The following is a 16,985-nucleotide window of genomic DNA, read 5'->3' as shown; positions in this document are numbered from 1 at the left end:
GTCTATCTGTATCTGTCTGTATCTGTCTATCTGTCTGTATCTGTCCGTCTGTCTGTCTGTATCTGCCTGTCTGTGTCTGTCCGTCTGTCTGTATCTGTCTGTATCTGTCCGTCTGTCTGTATCTGTCCGTCTGTCTGTATCTGCCTGTCTGTATCTGTCTGTGTCTGTCCGTCTGTCTGTATCTGTCTGTGTCTGTCCGTCTGTCTGTATCTGCCTGTCTCTGTCTGTCTGTCTGTGACATCTTCAGATAGACTGACAGATAGATTTAAAAACGGCGCTCTTGATGCTTTTTCCTTTGGCATAATAAGGAAGGTAAACTGCTAATAGCTCTAATTCTATTTCAATAGAGGTTTTTGAACGACAATAATGAAACGGCGCTGTTCCTTCTTCCGCCGCTGCACTGACGACTGTCGCAAAACAGGTTCGGAATACGGCAAGACGAAGCACGTTGAGCGCTGACAGGAGGCGCTCCGTGTGAAATAATATTTTATTACAGGGTAAAATAATGATGGGTTCAAGCTTAAAACCTGCTCTTACGAGATGAGAAATGAAGCACGCGACGATTCGGTGGACATCGTTTATGAAATAAGGCGGTTTAAGCTTTGTGTTAGCGATGTTTTTAGCTTTTCCCAGACGTCACCTGCTAAGTTGTGCGAAAGGGCACGTAGCACGGATCAGTGGTGCAGCTCAGAGCTACACACACGTGTTTGTCTGTCGTCAAACCTGTCATCTGACAGCTACAACAGACACTAAACATCTTCAGAGACTAAATGTGAACTTTTCCTGCTCTCACCATCGGCCTGATTGTGTGCACTTTGTGGAGAAAGTTGTAGCTCCTGCGTTTCCTACGAGGTTCACTAACAAACTAACAGCAAGGACGAATCAGTCACCAGTAAACAGACCAAATGTCACCATCTTTAACTGTCAGCTGCACAAACTGGGAGGCTTTTGGGGTGACAGGGTCAGTGTTGGCCTTCATTCGAGGTTAAAGGGATTAAAGGGATACTGTACTGAACCTGGAAAATCTGCACAGAAAGAAGATCAGAAAGTTTTGGGTCAAGAAATCAGTGAATGTGCTTCTTCCTCCTCTTCCTCTTCCTCATCTCCTACGTCTAACGAGGTTCAATTTAAAGAGCTGGTAAGTAAAAAAAAAAAAAATCCACAAGATTTAAAAGTTTACAGCACTGTTTTATAGTGTAGAGTTTAGTATTATTGTGACCCCGGGCCCATAATTCAGCACAGTTATTTCTATGATATTTCTAATAAACATCTAAGCTTAATGAGATGCCTGCGATCAGAAATATAAACACTCCAGAAATTATTATTATACCTCATGTATAATATAACATGCCAAAACACCACAATAAGCTTACATAGAGCTTATGATTGTTTTTACGTAGCCAAAATGACCCCTTCATTCTGTTTACCGTACATTTGCATATTTTTTTTTTTTAATATTTTAATAGACGCATAATTCATCTTTTCATTTATTTTTGCAGTATGAAAATCCATGGACAATCCCCAACATCCTTTGCATGGCCAGGATTCTCCTGTCTCCTGTGCTGGGTTACTTAATCATTGAACAGTATTTCTACACGTCTCTTGGACTGTTTGCTTTAGCCGGAGCAACTGACTTGGTAAGGTCAACTGTCCTGATATAATAAGTATGTATTGCATACATGAACACATCACTTTTATGTTGGAAAATTCAAACTCCCTTATAGAATGCCTCTGTCTACACAGCTGGACGGCTACATTGCACGAAACTGGCCAAACCAGAAGTCAGCTCTGGGTAGCGCTCTGGATCCGCTTGCTGATAAGATCCTTGTAAGCGTGCTGTATATCAGTCTGACCTATGCACAGCTCATCCCAGGTTGGTAACCCTAATGTTACCTTTATTATTGGTTAAAACTTTAGCAAATGTCACGCCATCACATAATATATGATGCATCTTAATATAAATGTTAGAAATGTGATCATAAGCTTGCATTTTGCTTTTCAACAGTTCCACTCACAGCACTGGTTATCTTTCGGGATGTTGCTTTAATTGCTGCAGTTTTCTATGTTCGTTATAAAACGGTTCCTCCTCCAGTGAGTATGGATGAACATATAACAGCATTTTAATCCTAACAGAAATTTTTTATTTATTATAAAGCACATAATGATCATGCTGTTCTCATAATAATGAGTAACTTAAGAATTATAACTATTTAGCCGTTATTAGCCATTATATATAACAGGTTTTGTCTGTTTACAGGTAACTCTCAGCAAATTTTTCAACCCATGCTACACTACTGCCCAACTTAAGCCAACTCTTATAAGCAAGGTATTGTGTTTAACTTGTTATGCAGTGACTTCTGTAACTATGAAATAAAACCGCAGCAGTAATTCTAATGGTTCAGGGGCAAATAAATACTAATAGCTTCACTAGCTTCCTCACAGTGCAAATAAAAGCTACAGTGTGTTGCTCAGTTTCATATTTTGGTGAATGGAAACCTAATTGTCAAATCTCAAAATATAAAGTAATACTACATGATGGACCAGTTAAGTGCATTATTACAGTCTAAATGAACTTCTTCTGAACTTCTTCTAAAAAGATTTGAATGTACCACATGATGTTTACTCTTTCAACACAAGTCACCAGGTCATTGACAAGTCTTCTTGTTCTGGCTAGTTTTTTTTTTACTGATAACATTGCAGTTATATTGCAGGTTTGCACATGAGATTATTTTGCTCAGATTTGTTTCCATATACCTGCAGCTGCTGATTCTGAAAAGAACATATGGAGAGAGCATTATTGTGTACTGAACACCCTGAAGTACATTAAGTTTAAACATGCAAACCATTTAAAAACTTTAGCTTTTACTAAACTATACAAAATCTGGGTATATGAAATCTACTGATTTGTTCACCCATGACATTTTATGCTGTTCTTTTGCTTCTCTCTAGTAATATCTGAGAACTGAAGGTATGATCACTTTAATTTACTGTACTGTATATGTAAAATAAATTCAAGTGCTGTTTTTGTGTTAACAGTTCAACACTGCAATCCAGCTGTTTCTGGTGGCTGCGTCTCTCGCTTCTCCTGTCTTTCATTACACTGACAGTGTTTTCTTGCAGTCTCTGTGGTAAATATTTCCCCATTCCATTTCACAACTGTCCTATTTCTCAATATATGACTCGGCCTCACCCAAGAACTGAACATAATTTAGTTTAGCATTTTTTACTGTGTGTTTTATTTACAGGTATGTCACTGCGCTGACGACTGTAGCATCCGGTTACAGCTACTACCATTATGGAAGAAAAACCGTTGAAGTATTGAACAATAGAAAGTAGTTCTCTTGTGTCATTACTGCAAGATGATAATGCTTCAAGGTGAATAAGGCTGGGAATCATTTTACTGTTGACCGTCTGTGGATATTCATCGACTTGGCACAGAGTTGCATTTATAAATGTACAGCGATTGTTTTTTTTTGAATGAAATTATTTTGATATCTCGATGCACCCTAACTGTCATATGTATTCGGTCAGTACCCAGTCTATTCTTCTGTGGAAAGTTATATTTTACCTTTTTGAATCATCACCACAATTTTTTGATTAAAAACTGACTGACAAAATCAGACTGTCTGTAACGTCCTTGTTTAAAAGTTAATTTTAAAAAACAATGTTTTGTATGTTCAGGAGGCGAACATGGTGAGATCCTTCAGGGGTAGGGGGCTCAATTCCCACCTCTGTCCTGTGTGTGTGGAGTTTGCATGTTTTCTCCTTTGATTTGGGGTTTCTTCAGTTTACTCTGGTTTCCTCCCTCAGGACAGAGACATGCATGGTAGGCTGACTGACATCTCTAAATGGTCAATAGTCTGTGAATAGGTGTGTGTGTGATGTATCCTGTTTTTCTAGAGAGCTACAATGAGATCCTACACTACATTTTACAGGATTGAAATATTATCTGAACCAGACATTGCACTATACAGTTTAGTCTTTATCCTAGCAAGTAGGGATGCATCACTATGCTATGTTTTTTATGTCCAGAAGGGGGTGCTGTTCATTCAGCGAATAATTTGGCTTTGTTTTTCTTTCGTTTTAGTTTTCTTTGCTGATGTTGATCTCAGTGCAATAATCTATATTATACAATTTATAAAATAATACTGTTCATATTGTAAATTTGTGTGATATTAAAAAATTATATTACTTCAGAACAGGGAAAGCTTGTTTTTATAAGATTTATGAGATTTTTTAACTAACACATCACATGAAAAAAAAAATATTTTATATCCTATATCATACACTGTGACATATGCCTTGCATAAATTGTTGTTGTTGTTCAGGTCACCACGGTGGATCATTTGATTCATATATTTGATCTTGGCACAGGATCCCTTTCTGACAGATCACTCCTCTTTTATCCCTGCAGCATCTAAATTACTTCTCTGCCCTGGAATCGAGCATGAATTTTGTTTGTTTTTTTCCTCCTAAAATATATTTTGTAGTGCTACTGTACCTAAAAGTAAACAGTGAATATCTCATAATACTGGGAAGTCAGGGAAATATCTCTATTGTTTGCAAAATTAATAAATACTAAACCATGTGTTTGTCCTGGATTGGGTTTTGAAAGCTCCTTAGCTTCATTACAGATGAAATTATATTGCGATCACGTGACTAATTGCACCCCATTCAAGAAATTGTGTGACTACTTAAGGGAACTGGTTGTAACAGAAATGGAACAGAATCTTTTAATGATCGATTTATTTATTTTATACAGGCAACAGCTGCTGTATCTCTTGAGCTGTACTAACCCTGCCAGTGGTGGCGAAACTTACTCCACCACAAACAGGGTCACTGCAGCTCTGGAGCTATTTTCAAAGAGCAGCACCAAATCTGCTGAAGGTTGGCTGCAATTTATACAATCATATAACAGTTTCAGAGACACTGTTCAGTGTAACACTGCGTGTTGTTTCAGACTCAGGAGAAACAGATTCAGGAATCTGCAGAGGTGAGGGAAATAAATAACAGATTGGGTAATCCTACTGTTAATATTGCTGATGGCATAAAAAACATTGTTCCGGTTTCAAATCCAAAGCTTTGTGTAAGATGAAAAAAGGATTTGGATTTGCTTCGTGAGTTTTAAACCTAAGGATCATGTTTCATTTTAGCCATAGTGAGTTGACATATTACAAATGACCAGAGTTGTTGGAGGTAACAGAGAGGCTACAGTAACTCAGATAAGCAAGCTGAACAGAAGAGCATCTCAGAACGCATAACACTTCAAACCTTGAGGTGGATGAGAGACAACAGCAAAAACTATGTCAGGTTCCACAGTTATCAGCCAATAACAGAAACTGAGGCTGCACTTGGCACAGACTTACAAAATCTAGCCTGATCTGATAACCCATGATTTCTGCTGCGGCTAACAGATGATAAGGACAGGATTTAGCACCAACCTGCCTTGTGTCAACAGGATTGCCACAACCTCTTTGGGTTTTGTAGCTGAACATGTGCCTCTCTTCACAGGCACAATTTACCATCTTCTATTGGTTACTTCCAGCACAATAATAGTTTGTGTTTTTTAGTGGACTTGCCAGTCAGTGGATCTGAAAGTTTAACAGAATAGCATGGATTGGGTGATTCAATCATGTCAACATGGACCGGAATAAAATAAATATATCTAACATCTTGTGGAACCCATGCCACAAAGAATTAGGGCTTTTGTGAGCAAACGGAGGCCCTACCCAGTATTAGTATAGTGTTCCTAATGAATAAAGTACTCTGTGAGTGTAATTCCTTCTACAGTCATCCGGTGCATTTTTGCATTACACTAATACCCTGATGGGCCGTGACATTCTACTACTATGTGTACTTTAAAAAATTTACAATGTGTCATTTATGTGTGTCATGATCTAGAAGCACACAATGAGCACACGATGGGGCGTGTTTGTGGCATAAGTGTTCATTAGGCTGGATGAGATGCATGAGTCATGCTCTAAGTGTTCTCAGCTGTACAGGAGGGAAAACTGTACCATGCTCGCTTAGCTCACGGTCCTCTCATGGCTTACGCCTGCATTTCTAACTGACAGCCCACTACGATAAGACGTTTCAACAGAGCTTCAGACCATGGATCCTCAAGCATCTCAGGAAAGGGCACATCAGTTTACTAACGTATATAACAGAAGTGGAGAAAATAAAACAAAGGCAAGAAAAAGAAAAAAAAAGATGCTAATTTAAATGCCGTTCACTCAGATGTTCAGGCACTTGGTACCAGGGACTTGGTGCTTGGACAGAATTTGTACCTTGAAAAATATAGGACATTATCCACAATTTATGGATGCTGTAACTAAAACTGTATTCTACACAATTACAGATAGACAAGAAATGGTGTACCCACTGGATGGAACAGTAGTCAGTGTGCTGTGGGCTATCATTGTTTTCTATTTATTTGAATGAAAGATCCCAAATGAGAGTATCAATAGCTGATTCTGATCACACAGTTGGTTACAAGCAAATGATTTTAAGCAAAATAGTTGCTTCTTTACAGCTCCAGGGTCTCATAGCTCCATCATGAGTGCAGGTTAATGTCTGAACTTCTCACCATGTCCATATAAGATTCCTCTGGGGTCTCTGGTTTCCTCCCACCTCCCAAAAAAAAAAAAGAAAAAAAAAGCAGTATGTGCATTGACTAAGCTAAATTGACCCTAGATGTGAATGAGCGTTCAAATGTGCTTGCATTGTGCTTTAACTACTATATCACTAGTACTTGTCATATAGTTCAGCATTATATATAAATAAACATTTCATACACATTATTTGCTATTGAAAAAAGATTGTTTGTATGTATGCCTTTAAAAATAAAGGTTAGTCACGGTACTTGTGTTTGTGTTGTCTTCTCTTTGTCGTTAGTAATGCGTGATCACCTTGCTGTTTGAGTGATTCAATGACACAGTACTTAATAAATGTAGACAGAGTTCATGTGTGACTCACTAAAGGCACAAAGTTTCTCTGATCTCTGTATGAGCACATTCCCTGACACAGACACTTTCATAGTCATCACACATACACAAAGATCAAACATGTAATCTCACGAAGATCAGCAGGATGGACTGACTGAGCCCTACGCTGCAACTGACGGGGGAAAAGACCAACAAACAAACAACAACAATAATAATACTTTTATTATTATTATTATTACTGGAGCAGTATGATGGTACAGGAGCAGTATGATGGTACAGTGGGTAGTGTTGCTGCCTCACAGCTATAAAGTCCATGACACAATCCTGATCTCAGATTTGAGTTTCCTATATTCTCATGTGGATTTCCACTGGGTCATCTGGTTTCCTCCAACTTCCAAAAACCTGTCAGAAGATAAAATGATTAAGCTAAAACGCCATTAGATGCAAACAAATGTGAGAATGTGTGCTTGCATGGTGCCTCACATACTCTGGAACCTAGAACTATCACCCTGCATGTGCAATTTCATTTAATTTGTGCTCATAATATAGAAAATGCACTTATGATCAGGTGAAATATTTCAGGTTAAACCTATGCTGGATCTGTACACAGCAGAGGGCAGCATCGCACAATGTTTAAACATAAAACAAGGCACTCGCACTAGAGTGCAAAAGTACGACAGTTTTCAGAATATTAAGTATTTTTGCATTTTTTTTGCACATATCCTGAACAAAGTGTTTTTTTTATGTTACTGCTTTTGTAATGTTAAAATCAAGATAACTGAATCTTATTAAACTGATGATGGATGTGAATGTCTTTTATTATTATTATTATTATTATTATTATTATTATTATTATTATTATTATTATTATTATTATTGTTGTTATTGTTGTTGTTGTTATTGTTATTATTATTATTATTGTTGTTGTTGTTGTTGTTGTTGTTGTTGTTGTTGTTGTTGTTGTTGTTGTTATTATTGAACATGCTTAACATGCCCTCATCATTAGAATGGCTTTATTATCCTATAAACAGCTGCTGTGTCTATACTAGATTAGCAATGTTATATAATTTGCAATAATAAGTCATTCCTGTTCCACCACCTGAACATGTCGGGCTTAACATATTAATGCTAAAATCACACTATGTATTGTAACGATGACACTGTGACCTCAATGCTGTCAATTTCACACCTCAGAAAAGGAAAATTACTTCAAGGCTTTATCATTAACAACCATTAGACATGCTTAATCATGATTTCAACTTAAGACATGCTTTTTCAAGCCAAACTATTTTTAAATTGTGCAAGGCACAACATAGTACAGGTGTTAAAATACACCTTCATTGAGCCTCTATTTACTCTGCTGACAGTTACTTTTAACTTGAAATAAAATGTATTAAATTCCTGCTTAACCATGACTACTGTTCTAATTGGCACGACCAATTGGTATTAAGAAGATCAAATACAAAAATACTACAATTAAAAAAGAAACGCTTGACCAAACCCAGTTTTAGTAAATAGGGCCAATCCTTTAACACCTTTTTATTCCTTGACTCATTTCTGAAGTCCTTGTTTGACATTCTCGAAACCTTGCCAAAGCAGTCTTGTACAAATTTGTGTAAGAATTAAGAAATGAGAGCGGGGGTAAAATCCCGAACACTGGGGAGGGGTAAGACATGCAGCAACAGATAAATGACGTGTTTTATTCACCTAACCACCTGTGACAATTGTGTGAGGAACAAGCATGCGCTCCATAATGCCAGTATTGTTTGGCTAACAGTTTTTTCTTCATGGACATAGTGGAAAGAAGTCCCCAGCTCCACAGAGAACACGTCTTGGTGTCTTATTTTGCATCCTCAGTAATTTGAAACCTCACTGGTCCTATTGTCTTTATAAACAAAGTAATATGGCAGCTGTCCCAAGCCCCTGGGGCACAGGCACCTGCCTCTTATACAGTAGAAACTAGAGAGAAAAAGAAGCGGGGATTGGGGTGGAAAATAGAGGAGGGATGCTGCAGATGGACTGTCACACCAGTGCACAGTGGTTTTGCATGGATCAAGCCGCTGCATGTTCAAAACCCATTGAAGAAGCCGTACTTTCCCCTTTTCCATTTTAATGCTGTATTCATTTGGAGTGTTCAGTAACAGGGCAGACTGATGAATGGACAGTGTAATTATGTTGTTCATTCACTGATCCACATCAGCACAAGCCTTTGTGTCAACAAAAAGATATCTCTTCTTTTTGCAATGTTGGATTCCTTCAGGTGCCAACAAAGTGTATTTTTGACCTTTGTCCTTTTCTTGTTCTTGATAATACAAAAATAGTGGTAATGGAGGGGGTATCTTTTGATGTCAAGTGTAAAAACTGGTTTAAAATACCCTGAACTTGTGTCTCCATTACTATAGCATATCGCAAAGATTGACAATGCACCTGTACTGTACAGTGAATAAATTAATGGTGTGTGATGATTCTAGTAACAGGTCGGTATCTCCATTACACTTATGTGCCTCAGAGGTAGGACAATATAGTGTTTGCGTCTCTTGTGCTTATTCCTAGACTTTGGCATTGAACATGTCTCTACATGTCAGCCTATAAATCCTCAAAATGGGTTGCATCACCTGCTGTTCTGCCAGCAATGATTATATACCTGCCTCCCATTCAATTCTTTCCTTTCATCCTTTTGCAGCGGGAACATACTGGCCTAAATGTGACTGTGGAATGTGTGGCTCTATAGCCTGTAGGTCTGTTACCTATTGCAAACTCTGGGCCTTTGAATATTGTATTTTTATAATGAATAGCTTTATATATTTCGCTGAATGTTTTGAAGTCAGAATTTGAAGGTTTACACAAAAGAACAATAAAATTGAAAAAAAAAAGCCAAAACCTATATTTGTTGGTTTTTCATTAAAACTTCAAATTACATTAGAGTTTACTGACAATTTCTTGAATGATAATTCCTGCTATTGTAAGCCCAGACTTGTTGCCATAAAGCTTTTTGTTCATTGTCATTCAGTGGCTACAGAGCTGTCAAGACATCAAGCTAAAGGTCTTTTAATGAGAAGCAGATGCCACAATTATTCAAGTTACAACGGTGGGCTGAACAGTAGTCCCACAACACAGCTGAGCAGATCAAACACCCAAACAGTGGGGTTACAGAAAGGGAAATAATTAATCCTGGGCTGTCATAGTAAACGGGAGTTTAAAAAAAAAGTCTGCGCTAGCAAATGCTTGGGCTGCAGTTTCAATTAAACCCAAAACAAGGAGTAATATTTATATTTACACCTGAATATTGTTAAACAGTCTGCTACTTGGGTAACATGCCAGAAAGTTATTTTTGAGAGCGGCAATTAGAGCGGCAACATTTTCATCTTATGCCTGTGTGGGTTTCCTCTGGGTTATCTGGTTTCCTCCACTTTCCTCTCAAAACTTAATGGCTGTTGGACTGACTACTGGGAATGAGTGTGTAAATGTATGTGCATGGTGACGTATGGTCCATGGAGGTGTATTCCTACCTCGTACCTGGTGTTCCAATTCCAGATCCACCTTAACTGGTAAAATGGCCAATAAAAATGAGTAAATGTATGAAAAATTGGTTCTAACATGCAAACAATATCAAATACGCTAATTGGTGCTAACTGCTTTAACCAATCACTGACTCTTGAATTTGTTTTTGAAATTTCTTTTGCCTGTATTTGTACATCGGGTCCTTCGTTTTCACAGAACTTAGCTGAGCATCACAACCAGCAGCATCTGTTTCCAATATGTAGCGTAGCGGAAGGGTGGGTGCTTCATTTAGTGGCGAAAAAGTACAGCCTACTGTACCTTTAAATAGCCTGCGGCTTTGGGCTGGACGGATGTGTGGCTTATTGTTGTATCCCAGATTCCTTGAATCTAGACTACAGCTTTTTTCCTTTGAAGGCAACAAGTGTACAATTAAAGTGGAATGTGTGCAATGCTCTCTGGGACTTCTGCGCATTGTGGCGAAAGCAGCTGAAGCAAAGATTGGCCTTATATCGCAAAATGTTTAGCATCAGTACATCTCAGGATGGTCCTGGCCAACCACATCACACTTGTTCACGCCACAAGCTTTTTGAAAGTCATGAGATTAATAATAAATCACTAAGAAATATATTATATTTGCTTGTTGTGGCCATCGGAGTCGCCATCTTATTGGCAGGAAAGATGTACTGGACTTACGGAAAGGGATCAAGAACCAGCAAAGAGAATATTACAACACCTTACAAAACACATTTCAATCACATCCAACTTATAGAGGGTTATTGCCAGGAATGTATCTGACAGGTTTTGAGATGATTACTGTGCACAACAAACATCATAACATATGTACCTAAACTGATGTGAACATGTTTAGTAGTAATGGTTTGCTTCACAGTGTACTTTTCTTATGGACAAATCACATTACATGTTATCATATCCTTCACATGGTTATGTGCAAGGTGTAAGTGCATTCCACATGTTATGGCCTGAAATCTCATATGATTTCATATATATGTATATGTATATGATTTCATATATATGTGTATATATATATGTGTGTGTGTGAGAGATAATAAATGAAATATGAATGATGTACAACAAAATCACATATGAGAAAAATGAAACATAGGAAATTCACCAGTGAAAGAGAACGAATTGTATCGAATCTAAAATTCACAAATGGAGATGACTGAATTGTTCAACAATAAATACATTACAATACAATAAAGACAATAAATATTCATGTATTACCTAAGTAATGAAGTACCTATGTGAAAAATGTGTTAAATATAAAATGATGTGTTAACTTCACATGATTAATAACAGAAGAATGTCTGTTATTAATTTGAATGTTTGAATCTGTAAGGGTTTGAAAGTATTTCACACATTTAACAGAAATGTTTTTGCGAGTTTTTATGTATCTATAACTACAGTGTATTTCATCAGTGTTGAAGTAAATGACTTTCATCAAAAGTTCTAAGAACTGCAACATCCAGAAAACATTCCTCTACCTTAGAACTTTAAGCTGGGATTCTCACAAGATTTTCTTTATAATAAACATGGTCTTTGAGGTTTTTAAAGGATGAAATTAATTGTGGAATATGTAGCAGCAAATATAAATATAAGACAAATAAACATGGTGTACTGTGCTGTGCTTAGCTGGAGCCATAACGTAGTGTGAGCACATCCTTTCCGAAGCTGACCACAAAAATAACTTCTGTCCACAGTTTAATAGGATGATTAAATCAAGCTCCTGTGTAGAGACAAACATGTTGGTGAAAAAGCCCACGTGTTGAAAGTAGTTTTATATAATGGTTGAATGATTATGTATTTATTTCCTTCCGTCTTTCCATCATAAAACATGGAGAAGATCAAGGCAAGGAAATGGCCCTTGTAATGCACACACATGCTGCCACCACATCCTTTTGAACCAATAACCCTTCGCCATTCTTGAGCAGCATATGCTCACAAAGTGGCTAAACATGTGACCGAGCAGATGTAAGGAGGACGGATGGTACATTTCTAAAGATGGAGAGGCCTTTTCTCAAAGGGAACCAAGACAAATGATTCCTCTGCTAATCAAAAGCCTGACAAAACACATTGAATTACACACATGGCAAGCTACAATAAAAAATAAATCTCAGCAGTCAGCTTAATCTATGAACTGTGTGCAGTGCTGTGATGTAATGTGGGTAATTCCTTTCTTATTTAGCATAATGAAAAAATAAACACTCAAATGGTAGACAATTTGTGAATATAGATTCGATTTTAGTTTCTAGATTCTTGGCTATTATTGAATGAAATAGGTTTACTATGAAAAATTGTACTAAATTGTACTATATATTTACTTAGACCTACAAAAGATTTGTCTTCTCTAATCCAGCCCAGGTCTGGATGCTATACATCAATCAAATTCTAAGTTTAGCATTCAATCAGCCCCTAGTCAGTTTAATCAATGTAGAATTTGGACAATTTGTCATTGGCTGTGACCTTTTCATGCTGCACGATGTATTTCATTCTTTAGCTATCTGTGTTCATCTGAAGATGGATAAGCAAGCCACTGGACTGCAGTGTGGAACTGGAGGATAAGCACATCTGGCCCTTCCTTAGTAAAATATTTCAATATGCTCGAGTCCTTTTTTCCTCCCTAGAAAGCATGCATTGCTTCTATCTGGAAAAGGCATGCTGAGTTAAGTTTGGCTAATTTGCTAACATTAAATGGAAAATTTTTATTCCGTTGGTTTGTTTTCTTTTCTAATGACACATTACACTTGCATTAACTCCAATAGCTAACACTGAGTGCTAGGCATCATGTCAAAATCTACCTAATGATATTGCAAATTTACAGAGACTGAATGATGGCAATGACCTAATTTCAATAAGTAAAAATACTTTTTAAATACATTTAAAACAAGTGACTTTCACTTGATCACATTTTTCGCTAGATACCTCCTCCTTTAATTAAGTACAAATTTGAACACTTTGTCTATGCTTTCACTTAAGTATTATTTTTTAGTTCTTCGTCTACCCCTGCTCGTAATACACAACATAACTCTTGAACTAGTTGAACTCATGGTGAGTGGGAAAGATAGCTGACATCCACAGCATTCCACTGGGAGGTTCAAGCCCAAGCCACAGAGATCGATGACACATGCACTGACAGTCGCGGCTTATGTCCACTGGCTAAGCCGATGTGGTGAAATGTAGATTGCTTGTCCAAACTTCCCTTCCAGCCTGAGCCATGCATTCTGTCTTCACAACGGCTACAGTTTTTAATCCATAAAAGCATAACTGATGCACCTTAATAAAAAAGGGCACATATCAGTAATAATTTTGCCACTTTTGCTTAACTTTACTTTCAAATTCTGATTGTAGAAAACATTGGAAATGTAAGCACATTATGAACATTGTATTACTATTTAGGCTTATTCACTTACCTAAAGTAACTGCTGTTTCCTGCTTAGGGTCATAGTGGACCTGGAGCCTATCCCTGGAACACTGAGCTCGAGGTGTGAATACACCCTGTCTGGAATGCTAGTCACTTTCACATACTCATTTACACCCGGGGCAGTAAATCACCAATCCACTTAATGTTTAAGGAGTTGAAAGGAAACTGGAAAACCCAGAAACCTACAAACACAGGGAGAAATCTCAGTAAAATAAAAAACACTCACAGACATCATGACTGATTCAGGAACTCTGGACCTGTGAGGCGGGGACACTTATCTGTGTACAACTGTGCCGCCCTTTGTAAGCTAAATTATAACATCTTCAATCATAATCAATCATCATTATATCATCTTCAAACATAATCATCATTATATTATATATATAATTATATTATAATTATATTTAGATTTCATTAAGCATAATTAAATGTTGAAGGGTGTTCTTACACTTGTGTGAAGTCCTAGTGTTTTCAGCCTTTACTTGTTTTCATCAAATTGTGCACAGCTGAATACTAAATATTAAATGAAAAAAAGCAGAAATGTCACATGTAGCTGTAAAGCAAAATTTATGCAGTTCAGCAGTAATATTTTTTAAAATCAGAACTCTGCCAGGAGAACAAAAAGCCCAAAGACATGCTTCATTAACAGTCTCTTGGCAGGAGATATTGCTGAAGGTCAATAGATCGTTAGACAGCTTGTAGATTGAAGTGATAATTGTTTCCTTTCATAAACTACATGGATTCAAGACCGTATCAGGAAACAATTATTTAAAAATCTGAAATTTTTAACCGTTTCCCCCCCCTTTACTGGAGCCCTATTATGAATAACATTGCTGCGAAGCCTTCACAGACAACCTATTAAACAGCTGTACATTTAAAAAAGACACAGATTAAGCACTTTCTATGAATGGAATTGAATAAGACAGTTCTAAAATCCTGATGATTGCAATTGGTTCTACAGTAACTGTGGTTTACATTGGATTTGATACAATTTCACTGCAGGAGTGAATATATACTTATATGTAATTGGCCAGTATAAAGGAATAAGTCAATATATTCAACTTTATCTAAAAGAATAGATTTTTTTGATTTTCCTTTTTTCCTTGTTCTATTGTATGGTCACTCTCTATCCGGCTGATATATTCACTGAAACTATCAGGTGACAAAATGTGTGTGTGTAATGTTACAGTATTAACATACAAATTATTATATTTGTGCAACCCATTCTGAATTCCCCTATAAATGCGTAACCATGTTATTGTTGACATAAAAACTACTAACAGGAAGATGAACTGATAACTGGTGAAGATCTGTGGATGTGGGGTATTGAAGGGACTCTCCGTGAAGAAACACATCATCTCTTTCATTGCCAGACATACAAACATAAAAAAACCCTTTCTTTTTATGCACCATAAACCATGTGGTAGTTCACTGTTCTGATGTTATGTTAAGAATCTACACATTTATAATGTACTCATTTATAATGAAATGTTTCAACACCGCCAAACACTCATATCACTGTGCTCCTCTAGGACAATAAACTGAATCTGGTTAATCCGAATTCCACACAATGTTGTTCTCCTGGTGTGTCTCAGTGGTGATCCCGATTGCTATCTTCCTAATCCACCTCCATGGCTGACCCTGCTTTAAGGGAGCAGACACTAGATGATTGTTTGTGTCATTGATGTAATGTCTGGAGTGCCTCCACTCTGTAATTGAGTGAAGTACTATGTGAGGGTGACAGACGTTGAGAAGACAGCATGCGTATTCCATTATCATATGACAACTAAGCTCCGTTTAGTTTTTTGAATTTTTTCTGCCTGCTGTGCCTTTTGCAGTTGAACACAATGTAGAAAATATTGCGTGTGCAAACGCATGTATGTATTCGTTACAGGGGTAACACAATGTCACTACATGTATCTCTAACTATTTAGTGGTCCAAACATCCAAACCCTTATTAGGATTTCCAACACAGAGTCAAGTCAAGTCAAGTCAAGAAGCTTTTATTGTCATTTCAACCATATATAGCTGTTGCAGTACACAGTGAAATGAGACAACGTTTCTCCAGGATCATAGTGCTACATAAAACAAAGACAGGGCTAAAGACTTGTAAGTAGTCTTAGCCACATAAAGTGCAACTGTGCAACCGGGTGCAAACAGTGCAGGACAAGACAAACAAGACAGACAAGACAGTGCAGGACAAAAGACAGTGCAGGACAAAAGACAGTGCAGACACAAAGTTACAAGACAATACAAAAAGTACAAAAAATGCAATACACAAAAGACAATAAACAGTAAACAGTAACAGAAACAGCGCCGACCGACCAGTGTATATACTGTATGTGAATACTGAATGTTCAAACAATATTTCGTGCAGTAACATTAGAATGAACACAGAGTCTGTGTGAAATAAGGCAGAGTCATTTTTCCCTTTTAATTTTTTTAAATCCCACTCACATAGTTTTGTTTTTGTCTGACCATTACATTTGGTTCTATTTCCCAAAACAAAGCAGTAGCCTAGCACCCACTGGAACTGTGACCAGGCAGATACTAAGGGTGAACGATGAAAGCTGTAATATCTTTAGTCTTGAATACATCATCTATTCATTAGAAAGAATTAAGGTAATCATTAAAATGTTCCCATGTATAGATAGCGTGAAAATAAATCAAAATATAAATAATATAGATGTGTTGTAAATTCCTAGAATAGATAATACATTTCTCCATGTTATCTTATGATAATAATTACGGCCCCACTGAATGACAGAGCTGAATATTCTAAAGAACTACACATAAATATACAGGATTTCTATGAATTACTACGAATTACTCTGAAATCATTCTGAAAAGTTCTGTTATAAAAGTATAAATGCTAATAATGAAACAGACAATGGCATACATTTTACTGTATGTACCATATAAAAAAGTCAGGTCTATTACTATTAAAACAATTATTTTTGTTTCCCCAGCTGTATTTAATAGGGCAGGTGCACCACTGAGTAAATGACCGTTTCACAGTGTTCTCTGTGACTAAGGTATTAAAAAATAAAAGGAGAGGTTTTACAGGACGACAATGTCAAACCTGCCACAACACTAGA

The 16,985-nt window shown here is 37.0% G+C and overlaps 1 protein-coding gene across 1 annotated transcript; it reads left to right on the top strand.

The window, feature by feature from the left end:
* Nucleotides 1-416: 416 nt before the first annotated feature.
* crls1 (cardiolipin synthase 1) lies at nucleotides 417-3,620 on the top strand. The gene is made up of 7 exons (XM_060880139.1): nucleotides 417-1,138; nucleotides 1,500-1,637; nucleotides 1,744-1,873; nucleotides 2,006-2,091; nucleotides 2,258-2,326; nucleotides 3,037-3,128; nucleotides 3,246-3,620. Exons 1-7 carry the CDS (start codon nucleotides 614-616, stop codon nucleotides 3,334-3,336), a joined length of 1,131 nt encoding a protein of 376 aa, XP_060736122.1. The 5' UTR covers nucleotides 417-613; the 3' UTR covers nucleotides 3,337-3,620.
* The last annotated feature ends 13,365 nt before the right edge of the window (nucleotides 3,621-16,985 follow it).

This window comes from Tachysurus vachellii, chromosome 10, assembly GCF_030014155.1.
Source record: "Tachysurus vachellii isolate PV-2020 chromosome 10, HZAU_Pvac_v1, whole genome shotgun sequence".
NCBI classification, from domain to species: domain Eukaryota; kingdom Metazoa; phylum Chordata; class Actinopteri; order Siluriformes; family Bagridae; genus Tachysurus; species Tachysurus vachellii.
Note: the sequence above shows the minus strand (reverse complement) of the source record. Positions and strands in the feature narration are given on the sequence as shown.